General features: G+C 46.7%; 1 protein-coding gene across 1 annotated transcript in view; it reads right to left on the bottom strand.

The window, feature by feature from the left end:
• Positions 1 to 18,746, bottom strand: part of HIP1 (huntingtin interacting protein 1) — a 375,550-nt gene that overhangs the window by 47,278 nt on the left and 309,526 nt on the right. The window contains exon 28 of the mRNA XM_069226771.1: positions 5,199 to 5,322. Within this exon, the coding sequence (XP_069082872.1) occupies positions 5,199 to 5,322 (124 nt within the window). The remainder of the gene's footprint in view (positions 1 to 5,198; positions 5,323 to 18,746) is intronic.

Genomic DNA, 18,746 nt, shown 5'->3' with positions numbered 1-18,746 from the left:
TCAAATATTGGGCAAAAATTGCGGGGACGACTGCAACAAAAGCCCAGTCTCTGATATAGTTTAATTCTAAATATTTCTCTGTGCCCCCACACGCAGAGTGTACAAAAAGGCTGCCGTGACAATGTGCCAAAACCTAACTTGGAAACTTAATATGATGTTCAGGAGTCCACAGAAAGGGTTGGCAGGAAGGCAGTGAGGAATCTACAGTTAAGAGTACCAATCAGAAAAGACTTTACTGAAGGTAAATAACATGTTATTCTGACGAATTGTTGTAATCAATGATTCCTCACCTGACATCTCCCGAAGGTGGCGTATCCAGGGAGTGGATACAGGCAGGCCACAAAGGTTGGAGAACTGAGGGGACTAAATTTCCCTTCCATCGGAACTAGCTAATAAGGCAGCAGTTGTTTGTGACGCCCAAACACAGCCTGGCAGATGTCCAAAACTGGAAGTTCCCTTGCCAATGTTGACGTAGTAGCCTTGGCCCTAGCAGAATTAGCTGGAGGGTATTTATGGGGTTGCTTCCTAGTCAGCGCATATCAAATTTTGATGCAAAGGACTGTCATCTTAACATGTTCCTTTCCTGCACCACCTTACTTTTCTTTGCTTCAGAAAATCATAAAAAGAGCTGGTCATCCACAAGATGGTCAATTGGGCTTCAGTGCTATTTTACAGTTGAGCAGATGGAGTCTCTTCTCCTACTTTGAGTGACTGATTAGCCTACATGGCAATCTGTCAGAACTTTGGGCAAGAGGTCCGCCCTGGCCCTCAGCACTAACTTATCCAAAGAAAGAGGTTGTGTAGAGTGGTTTCACTAAAAGTGCTTACAGTCGACTCACCTTGCACGCAAAGGTGATGGCAATTAGGAACAGTGTTTTGGGCATCAGTAGTTGCAGTGAGCAACTGTGCTCTGGCTCAAATGGCACACACCTAAGAACAGTCAACACTAAGTTTACGTTCCATTGCATCACAATGAACTGTTTGGTTGAAACATGCGAGTCAGACCTGTGATAAAATGCATTGCAGCACGTGATTTAAATAAAGGTGGTCTATCAGGTAAACAGAGAAAGGCTGACAGGTGGGAGTAATGGTAATAAACACAATACATCCAAACAAACATTTGGCCAGCAAGGATAGTATGACAAGCACCACACCAGGCAATAAACTTTTGCCAGCAGGAAGACCAAAAGGCTTTGGGCTTCAAGGAGAACATCAACTACTGCACTCAGCAGACAAAACACATTTAACTATTGCCACTTGATCTCCACACACATGAGTGTTCGCTGTGGACACAAGGGTGCAGGATGCGTCTCTGTAACAGAAATAGGAGCTCTCCTAAAGGGGTAGCTGGACTTGGAAGGCAAAATCTTATACTTAGGAGCACTAGGTACAAAACTCTTCTGGCCTAGTCTGGGTTTATTAAGATGAACTGGGTCCGGTCTGTCCTGACTTTCCTCAGTACGTATTGCAGGAAAAGTAGTGGCTGGAACCTATAAAGGAGACAGGTGTTCTATTGCAAGTGGAATGTGCATCTTAGTGATTTTCCTGGGGGAAACTCCACTATGCAATGAGTTGCCACTGTGTGTTCTCCAGATGGCAAACAGGTTGAACCAGGCCACATCCTACTAGTCAAAATGCCCCTTGTCTCTTTAGGAGGCAGATGCTTTATCTGCTCTGGAGTTCAGAGACTCTCCTACGTGGCTGGCTACCAGAAATGTGCCACTTCCATAGGCTTAGGGCCTCTGGACACAGGACCCCAACTTAGGCCTGATTTTTGCAGTCAGTTCCACCAGCCTCCCCTTGGTCAATAGTGCCCTTGGTTGATGAAATGTGTTTAGAGAAAGGTGGATTGCCTGAAGCTTGGTGCTTCAAAAGATGAATGTGGAGTTGGTTCTCTGCCAGACGCGTAAGGCCTCTGGTCTCCACCTCTACCATCTGACACGACTACTACTGCAGTGGCACATCTGTTGCATCGTGAAGTCGAGGTGGGAAAGGGATAGGGGCCAGCCACAGGTCAGGTTGGCATTTGTCTGCCACCACGGAAGATCCTGAGCCATCTCCTATGTAAGCTGCATGGTGGGAGAGCTGCTTACGCTGGGCTACTGAAACCTGAAGTTCCATTGCATGGCTCACACATGCCATCAGTTGGTGGGAGGAGGAGGAGGATGCACATAAACCCCAAAGATGTCAGGAGTTTGGCCGTCACCGAGAGGTGGTCTATGACTCTCTGCAGTGAGGGTGTCTGAAGTAGTCAGCCATGGAAGTACAGCAACACATATATCCCGGACCTCCAAAAGTGGGCAGAGATCACAGTCATAACGTTCAAAGACATCCGAGGTACCAAGGTAAGGCCAAAGAGTAGAGCTGCAAAGTGGATATGCTCTGTCCCCACCATGAACCGCAGATAATTCCTGTGATATTGCATGATGGGTATATAAAAAATACGGGTTTCTGCAGGTCCAGGGACAACATCCAGTATCCTCAGTCCAGAGCAGGACGAATCTGGGACAGCGTGAGCTCCCTGAATTTGTCTTCCCTCAGAAAGGCATTCAGTGCCCTGAGGTCTCCGTCCTCCACCCAATAACCTAGTTCTCCTCTCTCCAAAACCAGCACTTGCTCAATGACACGCTTCGCCAGCAGAAGGTCGACTTCTTGAAGAAAGTCTGCAGAATGGTCTGCTGACGGTTGCTCTGATGTGGGAGGAAAATAGGTTAGGAAGGGAATGAAAGGCAGGGTGTTGCCTTTTTGAATGATTTGTAATACCCATCTGGCTGACAAACGGTTCCCCACCTAGGGAGCAATACCGTATCTTGCCTCATACTGGCCGGTGGAGGCAAGTTCAAGTGGTTTTGTTGACGCTGCTGAAGGACATGAAGAGGTTGAGGAGAGCTGTCCCTGTTGGGGCAGGCAGCCTTGGTTGCCACCATGACATCTGCCATGAACGGACTAGGCCTGATGCTGCACAAGTTGGGAAGGCTGGCATGATCTGTACACAACCCCCCCTCAATAGCCACTAAACTTCTTATACTGTTAGTAGAACATTTTGGTGGCAGACAAGAGTCCCAAGGATCGTGCTGTAGCTCAAATGTCCTTAAATTGGTTGAGCGCTGAATCAGCTTTCTCTCCAGGCCATCTAAAGTCATTAAAGGGCATGCCCATAAGGGATGCCTGGACATCCCTTGAAAATCCGGCTTATCACATCCAGCCATGCCTTCTAAACAATACACTAAAACCAATAACTCTGCCCAATCAACCTTTGGTGCCCAAACCTACACCTAAGATACACTTTGCTGTGTCATGTATTGTAAGTGCCAAAAAGGCCCTAAGGTGTTCCAGGAAGTCCAGCAAGATTTCACTGGCCAGCTCCCATAAAGCATAAGTGTACAATAAAGAACACAACCGTTCAAGGATCTTAAACCCAAGCTGGCTTAAAAGAATTCTCTCTTTATCAAGGCACCAATATATTTCAAGTCTCTAGCTGTAAGATTGGTTAGGAAGGTATTAGGAGGGACTTTACTTGTTGACATCTGTACCACTAGGCTTTAAGGCCTAGGTAGTCTTGTAAGAAAATTGGGGTGATGGGGTGCGGCCCATAATGCATGTCAACAGGTCAACTGACTGGAGGGCCCTAACACAGGTTGGAAGAAGTGGCCCTAAGGGTGCCCGTAAGAGCCTCTTTAAATGGCAATAATGGGACAGAAGTTGGACCTGGTAGAAGGATCTCCGTTATCACATTTACCCTAATTTCAACAGTAGGCAACTGTAAATCAATCCCTTCTGCTGCCATTTGCACAGCTACTGTGAAAGAGACACTTTCTTCTATTGGTGGCTCAAGTGGCTAGCTTAGCTCAGTTTCTGGGGATGTATCTGGCCCACTGGCATTTTTTAAGTACAGGGACCGCCCATCTTCAGCATACTGAAAAGGAAGCATGTTGTTGCTTCCTCATCATCATCATCATCAGTGTCACAAGGAACATTTTGCATACCCTGAACAATGTAAGAGTAGGATCCAAATAAAGCCTCCAGTGTTTCATAGTACTGGGCTCGGAGGTAGAAGTCTTGGATTACAGCCTGGATCCACCTTTGTGAGCTCATAGCGCAACATCAACTGGAGAGAGCTGATGATGGATCAGGGTGAGGCTACAAGTGATAGGGATCAGGTCCTGGGTTGCCAGCACCGAAGTGGGGCCAGAGTACAAGTATAAACTAGTGGCACAATGAGCCTGCACACGAGACCTATGGGGTCAGTAGGCACAGAGGGATCCCTTTACAGCTTCAACTGGTGGAACCGGAAGCATCTAAAAAAATCTGCATCATGAAATGAGGTCGCCAATGGCCTGGGAATTTGGGGTGCACCGGGACAAACTGTGGGAGTAAGCAGAAGCTTGTGGGGCATGAACTTTTGATTGAAGGTCCTGCACCTTCTCATCCGATTTCGAGTGATGGGATTAGTCTTCTGGTACTTATGGTACATCTTTGACTTATTGTGGGAATGAGATTGCAAATGACCCTGTGGCTTGGAGCGGGCTATTTTCTGATTGGGACCTCTTCTTATATTCGTCAAAATAAGAGTTTCACCTCTTGGGTCACCGCTGGGTAAGTGAGAGCACATGTATTGAGCTGAGACCAGAGCCCAAGCACGACAATCACGCATTTTGTGAGTCCGTAACCAACATCTGCTTCTTGCAGTCATGGCATGAGTTAAATCCTGTTGTTGCTATGCAGACATCGTCCCTAAACACACAAGTTGTTAGATATGTGGCAAAATTCGGAGAGGCGTTCCAGATATGCATCGAAGGGGCGTAGTAAGACAGGTATGGTGTCAGTGAGCAAAACTGGTTCTTACCCTTCACTTTGACATGGAAAAGAGTCACCACAGAGGCACATGGTGCCACATATCAGAGCGCAAGAACATTGTTGAGAAAGTTCTCCACATCCAGTCTGGCACCTAAAGCTGAGGGCTGTGCGATTAGAAGTATCTATGAGAACCATTGTTTTACATATCAACTGCTTGAACACTTCTCTTCCTAGCCATTCAACCATCCGGTTAGGCTAATTCTGGCAGCTGACCTACTATTCATCGTCCTCTGTCCCATGAATATACCTCTCCACATTATAATTTTAAAAAAGCATTCAGAGTGAAACCTGTATGCTGAATAGGAGGAACTACAATGCACAGCACACAATGGAATGTTTACCTTTCTCCTCAATCTGAGATTTTGCAGACTTTGTTGATGTGACAACGCCGGCTGTGGCCTGGTTCACACTTCGAGATGCTTGCCGCAACTTTGCTAAGTTTGCACTGTCCTTGTCGGCTTTGACCTACAACAGTAGCACAAAGGAAATGTTACATGCCTAGAAAAGTTCAAAATGGATACATTTTAAGTTATAAAGGACTAACGGAGTTATTCAGTTGGCCCTGGGCATCAGTAGTAATGTATAGCAACCATAAAGGACACTGGTCATTAACCAGACCACCCCAGGGCTCGCAACTCCCACAGGTTCTCTAACAGTGATACAAATCCTAGTCAAGCATTCCATAAACACACATCTATGAGTACCAATCACTCCAATTCCTATATCAGATAATCAGTCACACACATGCCTTAACTCTCAGCCAATTCTATTCCCATCTGAGCCTAACCTCTAATTCCATGTGGTTTCTTCCTCCTTTACAGTGACTTTCGATTAAGGGTAAAGACGTTCCTTGCAGATGCCATATAACAGATGTATTTGTTTTTTCATTATTGGTTTCATCCCCACATTACTCACAAGATTTCACTGAGAGCCCTCAAACTCCCTTGAACACTTCCAGTGAACGCAAGTCTCAACAATTAAGTATCCACTTACAATTTCTACACGTTAAGCTTTTGAGAGCCGTACGAATGGATTTAACTTCATTACCACTGCACATCACAACCAACACTCATCCTTCTTTATATTCCTGAATCTACCCACTGCCTTTAACACCGTAAATTATGCCATGCTACTTTCCTCACTTTATTAACTAGGCATAACTGTCCTAACTCATATCTGGTTCACCTCCCACCTCTCGAGCCACTCTTTTATGGCGGTGTGAGACTCTAACACATTTGTATCTATCTTGCACCTAGTCAGTATCCCAAAAGATCAGTCTTGGCCTCCTTTTCATTGTGGCCTTTTATGTGGATCAATAGCGGTTTCTTACAATGATTTTCTAAAAAAATATATTTCAGCTTTGTGCAGTGCTTAGGAAGTGCCTCTCCCTAAGAAACCCGAGTTTAAGCCCTGCCGCTCTTGTCATGGACAAATATTCATACCAAACTCCCACATAGTCTGCCTGTGGTGCCCGGAGCAGAAACATGACAATGTGGCCTCATGCATGCTAAATCCATCAAGAACCAGGAGACTAAGTTGCTGAGAGCACACACAATGAGGGTCAGGCATGAGTTGGCCTCAATGTCATGCTGTTCTCCATCATTCAAGTCATCTTGGGAGAAGAGGCGTACGGAGAAGGGATGACAGTTCATCTCAATGTCAGTCAAGGTCACGAGATGGGTCCCATCGACAGACTCATTCAGTTGAGTCCTCCTAGGAATTACTCTACATCACTCCCATCAAAGAATCTCATCCTGGAGTACCACCACTTCCTTGGGTGCCTGCTCCAAGGCCTGTCCTGAGTTCCCATGCTGGCCCTGCACTGGCCCCCTTAACAGAGTCAGCTCTGATGCCAGTCTTGGCTACAGCACCCATTCCAGTTTTCCTGGCGTTTTTGGTGTAAGGACCTTATCTGGCACAGTTCCTACATGCAATAATGGCATTTGTTAGAAATGCAGCAGCCCCCTGTGGAACATACAGGACTGTCCGGGGCTTCACTGGAGATACTGGGTGTGCGTTCACCCTTGGTGCAACCCCTGGGGATTTCCCATGTTGGTTCAAGCCACACTGACAGAGCCCCTTGCCAGTGGTTACTCCACCAGCACCAATACCAGCACCATTGAATCCAACACATACACCAGCAGTCCCACCAACATTGTTCTCTCCACAGGAACAGCTAAAATAAAATCAAGGGCATCCTGATGAGATCTAGAAGGAGGCTCAGAGACTGGCTCAAGAAGCTAGGTACAGGAAGAAATCCCAACCATGACCCACACCTCGCCAACAATACTGGCAAAACCTAGAGGATAGCTTTGGTTCAGACTTGGACCTTGGTCTGAGATAATGCCATAGGTTTATGATGAGAGCAGCGAGGCAGCTAATTATCTGCCTTCTGAAACCTAAGATACAGCAGATTACTTTCCATGCCACTCTTAGGATGATATTGGAGCTGCTGGAACCACCCTTACCCACAGTGGGGGCTAGGCCCATCATACTTACTGAGGCCCTATAGCCTAGTCAGCAGAGTCAAAATGCTCTTTCTATTTAAGAAGGCCCAGCTTGCCCCCTCAAGGCGGTGTGGGACAAACACGCTTCTGCTCCAGTCACAGGCATGTTTACTGCCGCCGGTACAGACTGGCTCCATGGGATTCTGCTTTACTTTTTCCAGTCCCACACCAGAACGTTTTGTGGTGCAGGCTGCATCTTTCATCAAGCAGACTCTAAAGTGCTGTTCCCAAGGGTTCCACTGACAGGTAGTGCAAAAAATTTGGATGCAGAAGGCAAGAAAGTTTTCTTCGCTGGTAGCCCTAGGATCCACAAATGCAGAATGCCTGCTTGCTAGGTACACCCAATGCCTTGCGGGAAATGGTGAAAATGGTGATGCGTAGCCTGTACTTTATAGATGCATATTTTCACATACTGATACAACAATCGATCAGGAGGTACCTAGAATTTGCATTATGGTCCACCTACTACCATTTTGCAATCCTCCCTTTCGAACTTACATCATCATCATGCGTCTTCACAAAGTTGATGTTGGAGGTTGCAGCACATCTGCACAGTTTAGGAATCTCAGTGTTGCTGAAACTCAGCAATTAGCTGCTAAGGCAGGCTTAGTCCTGGCCCTTTGATATACCTCCTTAAAAAATTGGTGTCCAAAGATTTCCATTTTTGATTTGTGTTTTTGTATCATTAGGGAAGTATTTTAGCTTGGGTAAACATTGCTAATTGGGGCTGATGTTTTCTGGATGACATTTTTAAAAATGGCAGTGATTATGTAATAGTTCATATTATACTTCATTTTCGTATCAAATCATAGGTTTTGGGGGTCAAGTAGTCTGATAGAGACAGAAAACAACTCCTCAGAGTAATCCTTCAAAAATGTGTTCTAGCCATCGTATTGCTAATTTATTTTAAGATTGTTTTTGTTTCAGGTTTTCCGTTGATTCAGATTCGTAAACATGAGCGAAGCAGGTGGTAGTAGAGGATCTTTATCTCCTGACAGAGCGTTGCTAACTACAAAATCTGAGGACTCCTTAAACAAAGAAAAATGTCTCATATACTAAACTAGTCCGAAAGAAAAGCGAACATCAACTGCGGCTGGACAGAAGAGAGTTTGAGATGCTGCAGAAATATGGCAGGACGAACTTCACAATAGAATGAAACTGATGAGTGAAGAGGATCAAATATTTTATCATTTTAACAACAAGTGCTACAAGTCGTATACAATCGCACATATTCTAATCGGTGATGACACTATGAGCAAAATTGGAACAAAGCTTCGAGCTTTAACTGCTGAACCTATGACGTTTCTAAAAGGATTTGCTGAGACAGAAGAAGATTGTGACTTTAAAGATGTTTCATGATCTTTGGTTCAGTGAGTTCAAGAAATCAGTCCTGCTAAGTGACCTTCCAACGATGTCATATTCTGTGCGTGGACACATTAGAAGAACTTTCTACTTGATCAGAAGATGTGTAAATGTTTTTGATCATTCATATGTACAGAAAGATCTGTGTGAATTTGGTTGGGAAGATATTGATAGGGTGCTAAAACATATAAAATTTCTAAAGCCTCTACCCACAGAACTTACACGTAAATGTACTTGCAAAACCTGTGCTAAAAAAAGATGTCCCTGTTGATGTGTTCTTCTCAAATGTTCAACATTCTGCAAATGTGCCACAAGAGATTGCCGAAACAAATAAATAAAGTGAACTATGTAAATGTGTCTAAAACAGAAGTGATAAACATATTTTTTCATATTCATATCAAAAACATTATTTGGTGAATAAATAAAAGGATTAAAACCATTATTCTTGGTTTCATTTTTATAGATATCTCTTCTTCCTCTACTTTAGGATCCATTTCGGAAAATGGTGGAAGGGTTGCTCTAAGGAGTTATTTTCAGTCTCTATAAGACTACTTGACCTTCAAAACCAATGTTTTGACACCAAAATGAAGTATATAGGCCTCATGCTTCCTGAAATATTACATCATCACTGCAACACATCCGCCATTTTCAAAAATGATGTCTGGAAAAATTTGGCCCAGATCAGCAATGTCTACCCAAGCTAAATTCCTTCTCTAATGATCCAAAAACACTAATCAAAAATGAAAATCTCTGGACAACACTTTTTTTACGGAGATAAATCAGAGGCTGGGATTAGCTTTTTGGGGCTGCTGTCAGACCACTTGAAGGCTAAAGCATCACTGCTGTTTGACCTTGACTTTAACTAACTGACCCTTACTTCACCTAGAACCCCCCTCAACACCTCCTTTTCATTGGGAAATGTACTGGATATAACATCTTCGAGAGGTTTTTCCTCCTCCAGGACTGTCACGTTATGTTTCCAATGTTTCAGGTGGATGGTTTTTTGCCTGCTTGGTCTTTTGGCTTCCTGAACGCAACTGGCATATATGCTGGCACAAGGGCTCTCCAATGATGCTCCTGACTACAGTGGTTTCAACACAGAGACTATGGGGGTCATTCTGACTTCGGCGGGCGGCGGAGGCCACCCGCCAAAGTTCCCCCGACAGAATACCGCAGCGCGGTCAAAAGACCGCCGCGGTAATTCTGAGTTTCCCGCTGGGCCGGCGGGCGACCGCCAGAAGGCCGCCAGCCCAGCAGGAAACCCCCTTCCACGAGGATGCCGGCTCCGAATGGAGCCGGCGGAGTGGAAAGGGTGCGACGGGTGCAGTTGCACCCGTCGCGATTTTCAGTGTCTGAAAATCTTTGTGGGGCCCTGTTAGGGGGCCCCACGACACCCGTTCCCGCCAGCAAGGTTCTGGCGGTCAAAACCGCCAGAACCAGGCTGGCGGGAAGGGGGTCGGAATCCCCATGGCGGCGCTGCCTGCAGCGCCGCCATGGAGGATTCCTCAGGCCAGGGGAAAACCGGCGGGAAACTGCCGGTTTCCCTTTTCTGACCGCGGCTTTACCGCCGCGGTCAGAATTGGCCTGGATGCACCGCCAGCCTGTTGGCGGTGCATCCGCGGTCCCCGGTCGGAATGACCCCCTATGTGTCAGACACTATTGTAATCTGTTTGTTGCTGCTGTGGGCTTGCTCTAGTGGTTGGCAGGGGAGAGTCTGATACAATGTTACACTAGCAGTGGCCATAGTTGTGATGGAGACATCCATGCCGGGGCCTCTGGTCTCCATAAGAGCAGGTTTAGCACATCAACATACCTGAGTTGCGGGCAATTAATTGGCCCTGAAAGCATTCCTGCCTTCCTTTCCTGGCCAATCTGTTCACTTTGACTTACCTGACCACAATGTGCTACATCAACAAGCAGGGAGGTGTGGGGTCTCATCACCTCTGTTAAGAAGCCCAGAGACCTGGGAGCAGGTACATGGCATCTAGCTGGTCACCAACCATCTTGCAGGCTCTCTGAACACCAGAAACGACAGCGTTATCTTGCGGACCTTCAATGGCATCTCCACCCAAGGGTGAATGAAAATATCTTTACTCCTTGGTGGACCTCTTTGCCAATTACGAGAATGCACACTGCCCACAGTTATGTGCCCTCTAGTTTCTGTTGCAGAGTGCCCTGGGGATGTTTCAGTTGATGTCAAATTTTCACTTTACTACGCATTCCGCTAATACCATTAATTCTTTAGGTATTGAGAAAGCTGTGCCAAGATTGAGCCGAAGTGACTCTGATCATCCGGGACTAGCCAAGACAGGTGTAGTAAGCAGCCCTCCTACAACTCTCTCTGTATCCTCCAGAACAACTATCTCTCAGAGAAAATCCCCTCTCCTAGTTGAAGAGGCGGGTTCTACACCCCTTCCACCTTCATGTCTGGGACTCAGCAGGGAAATCAGATCTCCTTTGATCTGCTGCCGGACATGTTATATTATCAGCCCCTCCCCCATATCATTCTACTCAGGACAATGAAACTATTTTATGGCATGCTGTGCAGAGCAAAATGTGGACCCTCTGAAGACGGACCTGGCTGATGTGCTGTTTTACCTTTTCTTTAGCCCAGCACGGCTGCATAGAGGACACTGTTCAAGGTTTTTTCCAGCTCTTTCTACTTTCATTTTTCTTTCTGGTCATTCGCCTATACCAAATAGTTTTGTGCACTAAAGCAGCTTTCCCGCCTAAGGTGGTGATTCCATTCCAGCCTTGGCACTTCCTTACTCCTCCCACTTTCCTCTGTCCACTCCATAAGGTTGTCAGTAAGTCCTCAACCTGAAAAAAAAATTCATGTCTGATGACTAGCTCTCGGGTATGTACACAACAGAAAGAGCAAGACAGCCCAAAAGAGGACTTTTTCACGCAAAAGTGTCCTCTGCATTCAAATCTGTTATACCCTTGCTAAGAAGGAAACACTGGAGGGGGTGCACACTCATGTAATCAGAGAGAAGGCTTCAACATCTGCACTATCCAGGTGTGTTCCTGTGGCAAAGTTTTGCTGTACAGTGACATGGGCTTCCCTACGCAATTTTGCAAAGCACTATTGCTTGGTTTCAAGAATGAGAATGCTGGCTATTTTTCTTGTTCCGTGTTGCAGAATTTCCTCATCTGACCAGTCCTTCAGACCCACCCCATAGGTGAAGGTGCTGCTATAGTAGATTTTCAAAAGGAGAGGAATCTGCAAGTAAAAGTATACATCACAACAAAAATGTATTTACCTTTGGTAACAATCTTTCTAGTGGATACTCTTCTCTATCTGCAGATTCCTCACCAATCCCACACTCCCTCCACGTTCTTAAGGATGGTTACAGGTTTTTGAATTAATAAAGTTCCAACTTCTATTGCTGCAGCACAAATCCGTGTCCGATAGGATGTTGACCTAATCGTTGACTCTAATGACTCAGAAAAAATGGACAAGAACTTGACATCAGGGTTCTGGAGTGGCACTAAATGAATCCAGTGGCATCACACCAATGCTGCTTTTGGGGCCGAGGTGGAGCCAGCACTACCTAACAGGTCAGGAGAGCTATTAGAAGTTTCTGGATCCAGTCTAGTGCTTGGAAATATTCAAACAGTGCAGAATCTGTAGATACAGTATGCACCAGAACATCATCTCCTCCTCTACAAAAAGGGTACACATATCCCAGGCATGCATGTTTGACTGCTTCACAGCCATCCAACACTGGATGTTTATGGTTGTTCATGATTAACTTCTTCATAACTGAAGGCTCATACTTTTTTCCTCACTGTACCTATTCTTCTGACCATCCTATTTTCTTCTGCCACAGAATTTCACCTCATTGGCTAGAAAGCTTGGTCTACTCTTCAGCTCATGGATGATTTCATCACAAACACAACCACCTCAGCAGCTAAGTGATATACTCCATACAGGTCAAACACTCATTAACTCACTCGTCCTTAGTAGACTTGACAACTTAAATAATCGTCTGTTTTACCTTAACTATTCCTTTGCACCTCTCTAAATTTTGCTAACCAGACTCTATTCAACCTCCCTAAGCACATTCCCACCTCTGTCTACTGACACCATCATTACTGTCATTGGCTCACAACCAAAAATATGGCTATATTCAAACTACTGATATTAACATTCAAATCAATGAATGTCCTGGTTTTCAGCAAGCTCTCTGATGCCTTATCATGCAACAGATCTACTTAAAATCTTAGCTATGTTAGTCACAAATTTCAGAGAACACCTTGAGGTGCTGGCAGTGTTCATCATCTTCCTGCCTATCAGGACCAATTCACTGTAATCTGCTACCACCTGTGATCAATTCCACTGACTCGATTTAAGAGTTTAAACTTCATTGAAAGGACATTTGCCCATGTGCCATTGATAACCAACACTTATGATACAAACATATAAATAGTGTGTACATTATGTTTATTTAGCTAGTTATAGGGAGGCATGTCAGACGTTTCAGCAGGGCCTTGGTAAAAAATGTCATGCAGGGCCTCACATAGCACAAGCACCTGTTTCTTAGCTAAAAAAAACCTCTACCAGGTAAAGAGAAAACATGGCAGCTTCAGCATTTGGCACCATCTAGCAGTTATAGTAGTGTTAGATGCCTCATCATTAATAGGTCAGGCATGCATTAAAATCTATTCATTTTACTTGATGGCTGTTCAGTTACTTTGCACGCTCCACTGTGGCTTGCTGTATTTGCTATACTCTAGATGCAAGAAATAGCTGTTGCACTATGGTAACTGAATATGATGTGAACATTTTGCACAGAAAACCAATTAAATTGTTTATAAACAAATTCTATTAATTTTGAAGCACAAATCTGTGGCCTTGAAAAAGCACTGGCTTGGGCAATGAAGAACATTTACTCCCCGTTATGAAAGCCCTGATAATATAACTGCTTTTTTGTGTTTGCCTTTGCCAATCAGATTCACAGGCAGAATTCTAGAAGACCTAGACTGCTACTTCTACTATGTATGCATGTATGTATGTGATATTTGTGCAGCACGATAAGGCAGCGGAGTGCTAGACTGGGTCAAGGCAAAGATACAGTTAGTAGTGACCAGAGGTGAAGTTGAGGTTTGAAAGGAAAGGCGGACTATTACTTTGTTGTGATACAGTGATATTTGAACAGGTGCATCTTCTACGCTTTTTCCTCAATTGGAGCAGGGTTGAAGTGATTCTGATGGTTGCAAGGATGTTGTTCCAAATTCTGGATGCAGAAATAGTTAAAGCTTGTCTCTTGAATTTTTCATTTTGCACTTCTACATCTCCAGTCTGGTTGTGTCCTGGCTGTGGGTTTTTCGAGGTCCACCAGATGTACTGAGCTTGTAAGCCAAAGAAGTGGTGGTGTCTATCTGGCTGGCTTTGTAGATGATGCAGCTGGCTTTGAAGGTGGTGTGGACTAGTAAAGGGAGCCAGTGGAGTTTAATCAGGGTAGGGGTCATATTATTTCAGGCGTCTGAAGAGCCATGCAGCAGCGTGTTAGTGTAACTTCGAAGCAGGTACATGTGGAATTTGGGAGGTCATACAGCAGGGTATTGTCACCATCCACAAGTAAGAGCACAAGGACTTCAACAGCAGTTTTGAAGTATCTTTCTGGAAGGAACTGTTTTACTTTGTTTAGAGCTGCTCATAGGTGTTCTTGGTTGTCTTAGCAATGTGTTGCTTCAGGTTGGTGTTCACTAAAATTGCAAGTGACGTGTAAATGAGTGAAAGCTGGGGTTCAAATCCTTTCAAGTTCATGTCATCAAAAGAACATTTACTCCCCGTTATGACGTTAGGAGGCGTTCATCACGGAGACCTGGATGAACGCCTCCTCTGCTCCAGACATCGCCACCGCCATCCACGAAGGCTACAAGATCTCCAGAAAAGACCGCACCAACCAAGTAGGAGGAGGTATCACCATCGTCTTCAAAGACTCCATCAGCGGCACCACCTCCACCGAAGACACCCCTCTCGCCGCTGAACACCTGCATTTTCAGATTCGCACCGACCCCAGGACCACCCTCAGAGGATCCCTCGTCTACCGTCCTCCCGGACCGCGCGCCCCTTTCAGCGACGCCATCGCCGACTTCATCTCCCCGCACGCCCTCGCCTCGCCGGACTACATCCTCCTAGGCGACCTCAACTTCCATCTGGAACAAAACAACAACCCCAACACCACCACCCTGCTCGACAACCTCGTCAACCTCGGCCTCAAGCAACTGGTGAACACCGCCACCCACATCGCCGGACACACGCTTGACCCCATCTTCTCCGCCAGCAAACACGTCTTCTTCAGCCACACCTCCGCTCTACACTGGACCGACCACAGCTGTGTACATTTCACATTCTGACGCGAGACCCGCCACCTCCGCACTCAACCCATCCTTCGTCGACAGTGGAACAAAATCCCCGAAGAGCAACTCTTCTCCGCACTCGCCGCCAACCAACCCACCCTCACCACCGACCCCAACGACGCAGCCCTCAGCCTCACGAACTGGATCTCCAACTGCGCAGACAACCTTGCTCCCCTCAAACGCACGCATCGACAGGCCAACACCAAAAAACCTCTCTGGTTCTCTGACACCCTCAAAGAATCGAAGAAAACTTGTCGCGCCCTCGAGAAGGCCTGGCGCAAGGACCACACCGCTGACAACATGACCGCCCTCAAGAACGCTACCCGCGAACACCACCACCTGATCCGCGCTGCCAAAAGGAACTTTTTTACCGACAGACTGGACAAAAACAGCCACAACAGCAGAGAACTTTTTAGCATCGTCAAGGAGTTCTCCAACGCCAACGCCCTCACAAGATCTGTGCAACTCCCTCGCCATCTTCTTCCATCGCAAGATCAGCAACCTCCACGACAGCTTCGGACACCAGACCCAACCAAGCATCACCGAACCCACACCTCCGACCATCACCCTCAACGACTGGACCCACATCAACACCGAAGAAACCAAAACCACCATGAACTCGATCCACTCGGGCGCTCCATCGGACCCCTGCCCTCACTTCATCTTCAATAAAGCCGACGACATCATCGCCCCGCACCTCCAGGCCGTCATCAACTCCTCTTTTTCTTCTGCTACCTTCCCCGAATGCTGGAAACACGCCGAAGTCAACGCACTACTAAAGAAACCTACGGCTGACCCGAGCGACCTGAAAAACTTCCGCCCCATCTCGCTCCTCCCCTTCCCCGCCAAGGTAATAGAGAAGGCCGTCAACAAACAGCTGACCACCTTCCTGGAAGACAACAACCTGCTCGACCCTTCACAAACCGGATTCCGAACCAACCACAGCACTGAAACCGCCCTCATCTCAGTCACAGACGACATCAGAACCCTGATGGACAACGGTGAAACAGTTGCCCTCATCCTCCTCGACCTCTCGGCTGCCTTCGACACCGTCTGTCACCGCACCCTAATCACCCGCCTCCGCTCCACCGGGATCCAAGGCCAGGCCCTGGACTGGATCGCCTCCTTCCTCTCAAACCGATCCCAAAGAGTCTACCTCCCTCCGTTTCGCTCAGACCCCACCGAGATCATCTGCGGCGTACCTCAAGGCTCATCACTCAGCCCGACACTCTTCAATGTCTACGTGAGCCCCCTCGCCGACATCGTACGCAAGCACAACATCATCATCATCATCACCTCCTACGCCGACGACACCCAACTTATACTCTCTCTCACCAAGGACCCCGCCAGCGCCAAGACCAACCTACAAGAGGGCATGAAGGACGTCGCAGATTGGATGAGGCTCAGCCGCCTAAAGCTGAACTCTGACAAAACGGAAGTCCTCATCCTCGGCAACACCCCGTCCGCTTGGGACGACTCCTAGTGGCCCACGGCCCTCGGCACCGCACCGACCCCCGCAAACCACGCCCGCCACCTCGGCTTCATCTTGGACCCTCTTCTCACCATGACCAAGCAAGTCAACTCCGTGTCCTCCGCCTGCTTCCTCACCCTCCGCATGCTCCGCAAGATCTTCCGCTGGATCCCCGCCGACACTAGAAAAAACGTAACCCACGCCCTTGTCACGAGCCACCTGGACTACGGCAACACCCTCTATGCTGGGAGCACCGCCAAGCTCCAAAAACACCTGCAACGTATTCAAAACGCCTCGGCCCGCCTCATCCTCGACGTACCCCGCAACAGCCACATCTCCGCATACCTGAGACACCTGCATTGCCTCCCAGTCAGCAAAAGGATCACCTTCCGACTTCTCACCCACGCACACAAAGCCCTCCACAACAAGGGACCGGATTACCTCAACCGTCGCCTCAGCTTCTACGCCCCCACCCGTCTCCTCCGTTCCTCGGGCCTCGCGCTCGCTGCCGTCCCTCGCATCCGCCGCTCCACGGCGGGTGGGAGGTCCTTCTCCTTCCTGGCAGCCAAGACCTGGAACTCCCTCCCCACCAGCCTCAGGACCACCCAGGACCACTCCGCATTCCGGAGACTCCTAAAAACCTGGCTCTTCGAGCAGCAGTAACCCCCCCCCCCCTTTTTCCCCTAGCGCCTTGAGACTCGCAAGGGTGAGTAGCGCGCTTTATAAATATTAATGATTTGATTTGAAAACAGGTTTGAACTAGTTGTTGCTTATTGCTCCTGGTCAATAGTAGGGATTTTGTCTTTGCTGTGTTGAGCTTTACATCAGATGCTGTGCATCCAGATCTGGATGAAATGCAGCCAGTATTTGATGCATTGGATGTCTGACAGAGGAGATGAATTTCAGGAGTATTTAAGAGCTGTGTGACATCAGCGTACTGGTAAATTTTGATTTTAGCAATGAGTAGAGTTTCAAGAGGCTCCATTTAGAGGTTGAAATTAGGGGCGGACAAGATGGAACTCTGAGGGACTCAGGCGATCACCAGGACCTTGAGGTGCCAATGTGAACAAACTAGAGTTGTTTAGATAGGTAGGAGGGGAACCAGTATATAACGCTGCCAGTGAATCACATCTGAAACGTCAGGGTGTGGATAAGTGTGGGGACGATCAGAAGTGCAGGAGGTGGCTGGGAGATCCAGAAGTATAAGGGGGCTCAGGTTAACTCTGTCATTAGTCAGGATGGAATCGCCTATTATTTGAACATAGCTGTCTGAGCTGTAGCATGATAAGAAGCTGGATTGGTAATCAAGCAGGCGATTGTTGGTACTGCTAATAATGTTGGAGTTATACATAGATTTATTTTACAATGATTTTAATGATCCCAACACATGTACCATCATCGATGGTGCATAGAGTTGTAATTCTTTAGTTGATGCTTATAAATAAAAATAAAAAAGAAATTAAAAAAACCTCAAGGAAATTACAATAGTCATGATCAAATTATATTTCACCACTAACCCTGAAACTGACCTCCAGATAAAGCTTGTGAGTGACCCCTCAGAATCTTGTACTGCTTTGATGAAAAATGACAGTTTGCAGTGCCAGAGACTGGACAATGGCAAATTATATTTCACCACTAACCCTGAAACTGACCTCCAGATAAAGCTTGTGAGTGACCCCTCAGAATCTTGCACTGCTTTGATGAAAAATGACAGTTTGCAGTGCCAGAGACTGGACAATGGCAAATTATATTTCACCACTAACCCTGAAACTGACCTCCAGATAAAGCTTGTGAGTGACCCCTCAGAATCTCGCACTGCTTTGATGAAAAATGACAGTTTGCAGTGCCAGAGACTGGACAATGGCAAGGGTAAGATAACTGTGAGAAAGATTTTAAGTTTAAAAAAAAAAGGTGCCAATTTGAATCGGTTTGGAAGGAGGAAGGAAACAACGAGAGTGGTGGTTAGGGAGAATAAAAACAAACCAAATATAATACACTCACACACAACCCCCCCGGATGCTTCGTGGGAGAAATGGAGGAGGGACTGTGAGGACTAGGAGGAGGCTGACTGGGGGAGGCACTTATGTTCCCAGCGGAGGTGGCCATACCTGCATCACTCAGGCTAATCCAGCTTGAAATATTACATCGGGTCTACTACACCCGTACCCTACTTTGCAGGT

The sequence above is a fragment of the Pleurodeles waltl genome, chromosome 3_2 (assembly GCF_031143425.1).
Source record: "Pleurodeles waltl isolate 20211129_DDA chromosome 3_2, aPleWal1.hap1.20221129, whole genome shotgun sequence".
Classification (NCBI taxonomy): domain Eukaryota; kingdom Metazoa; phylum Chordata; class Amphibia; order Caudata; family Salamandridae; genus Pleurodeles; species Pleurodeles waltl.
The sequence above is the reverse complement of the archived record's forward strand: the minus strand, read 5'-3'. Positions and strand labels throughout refer to the sequence as shown.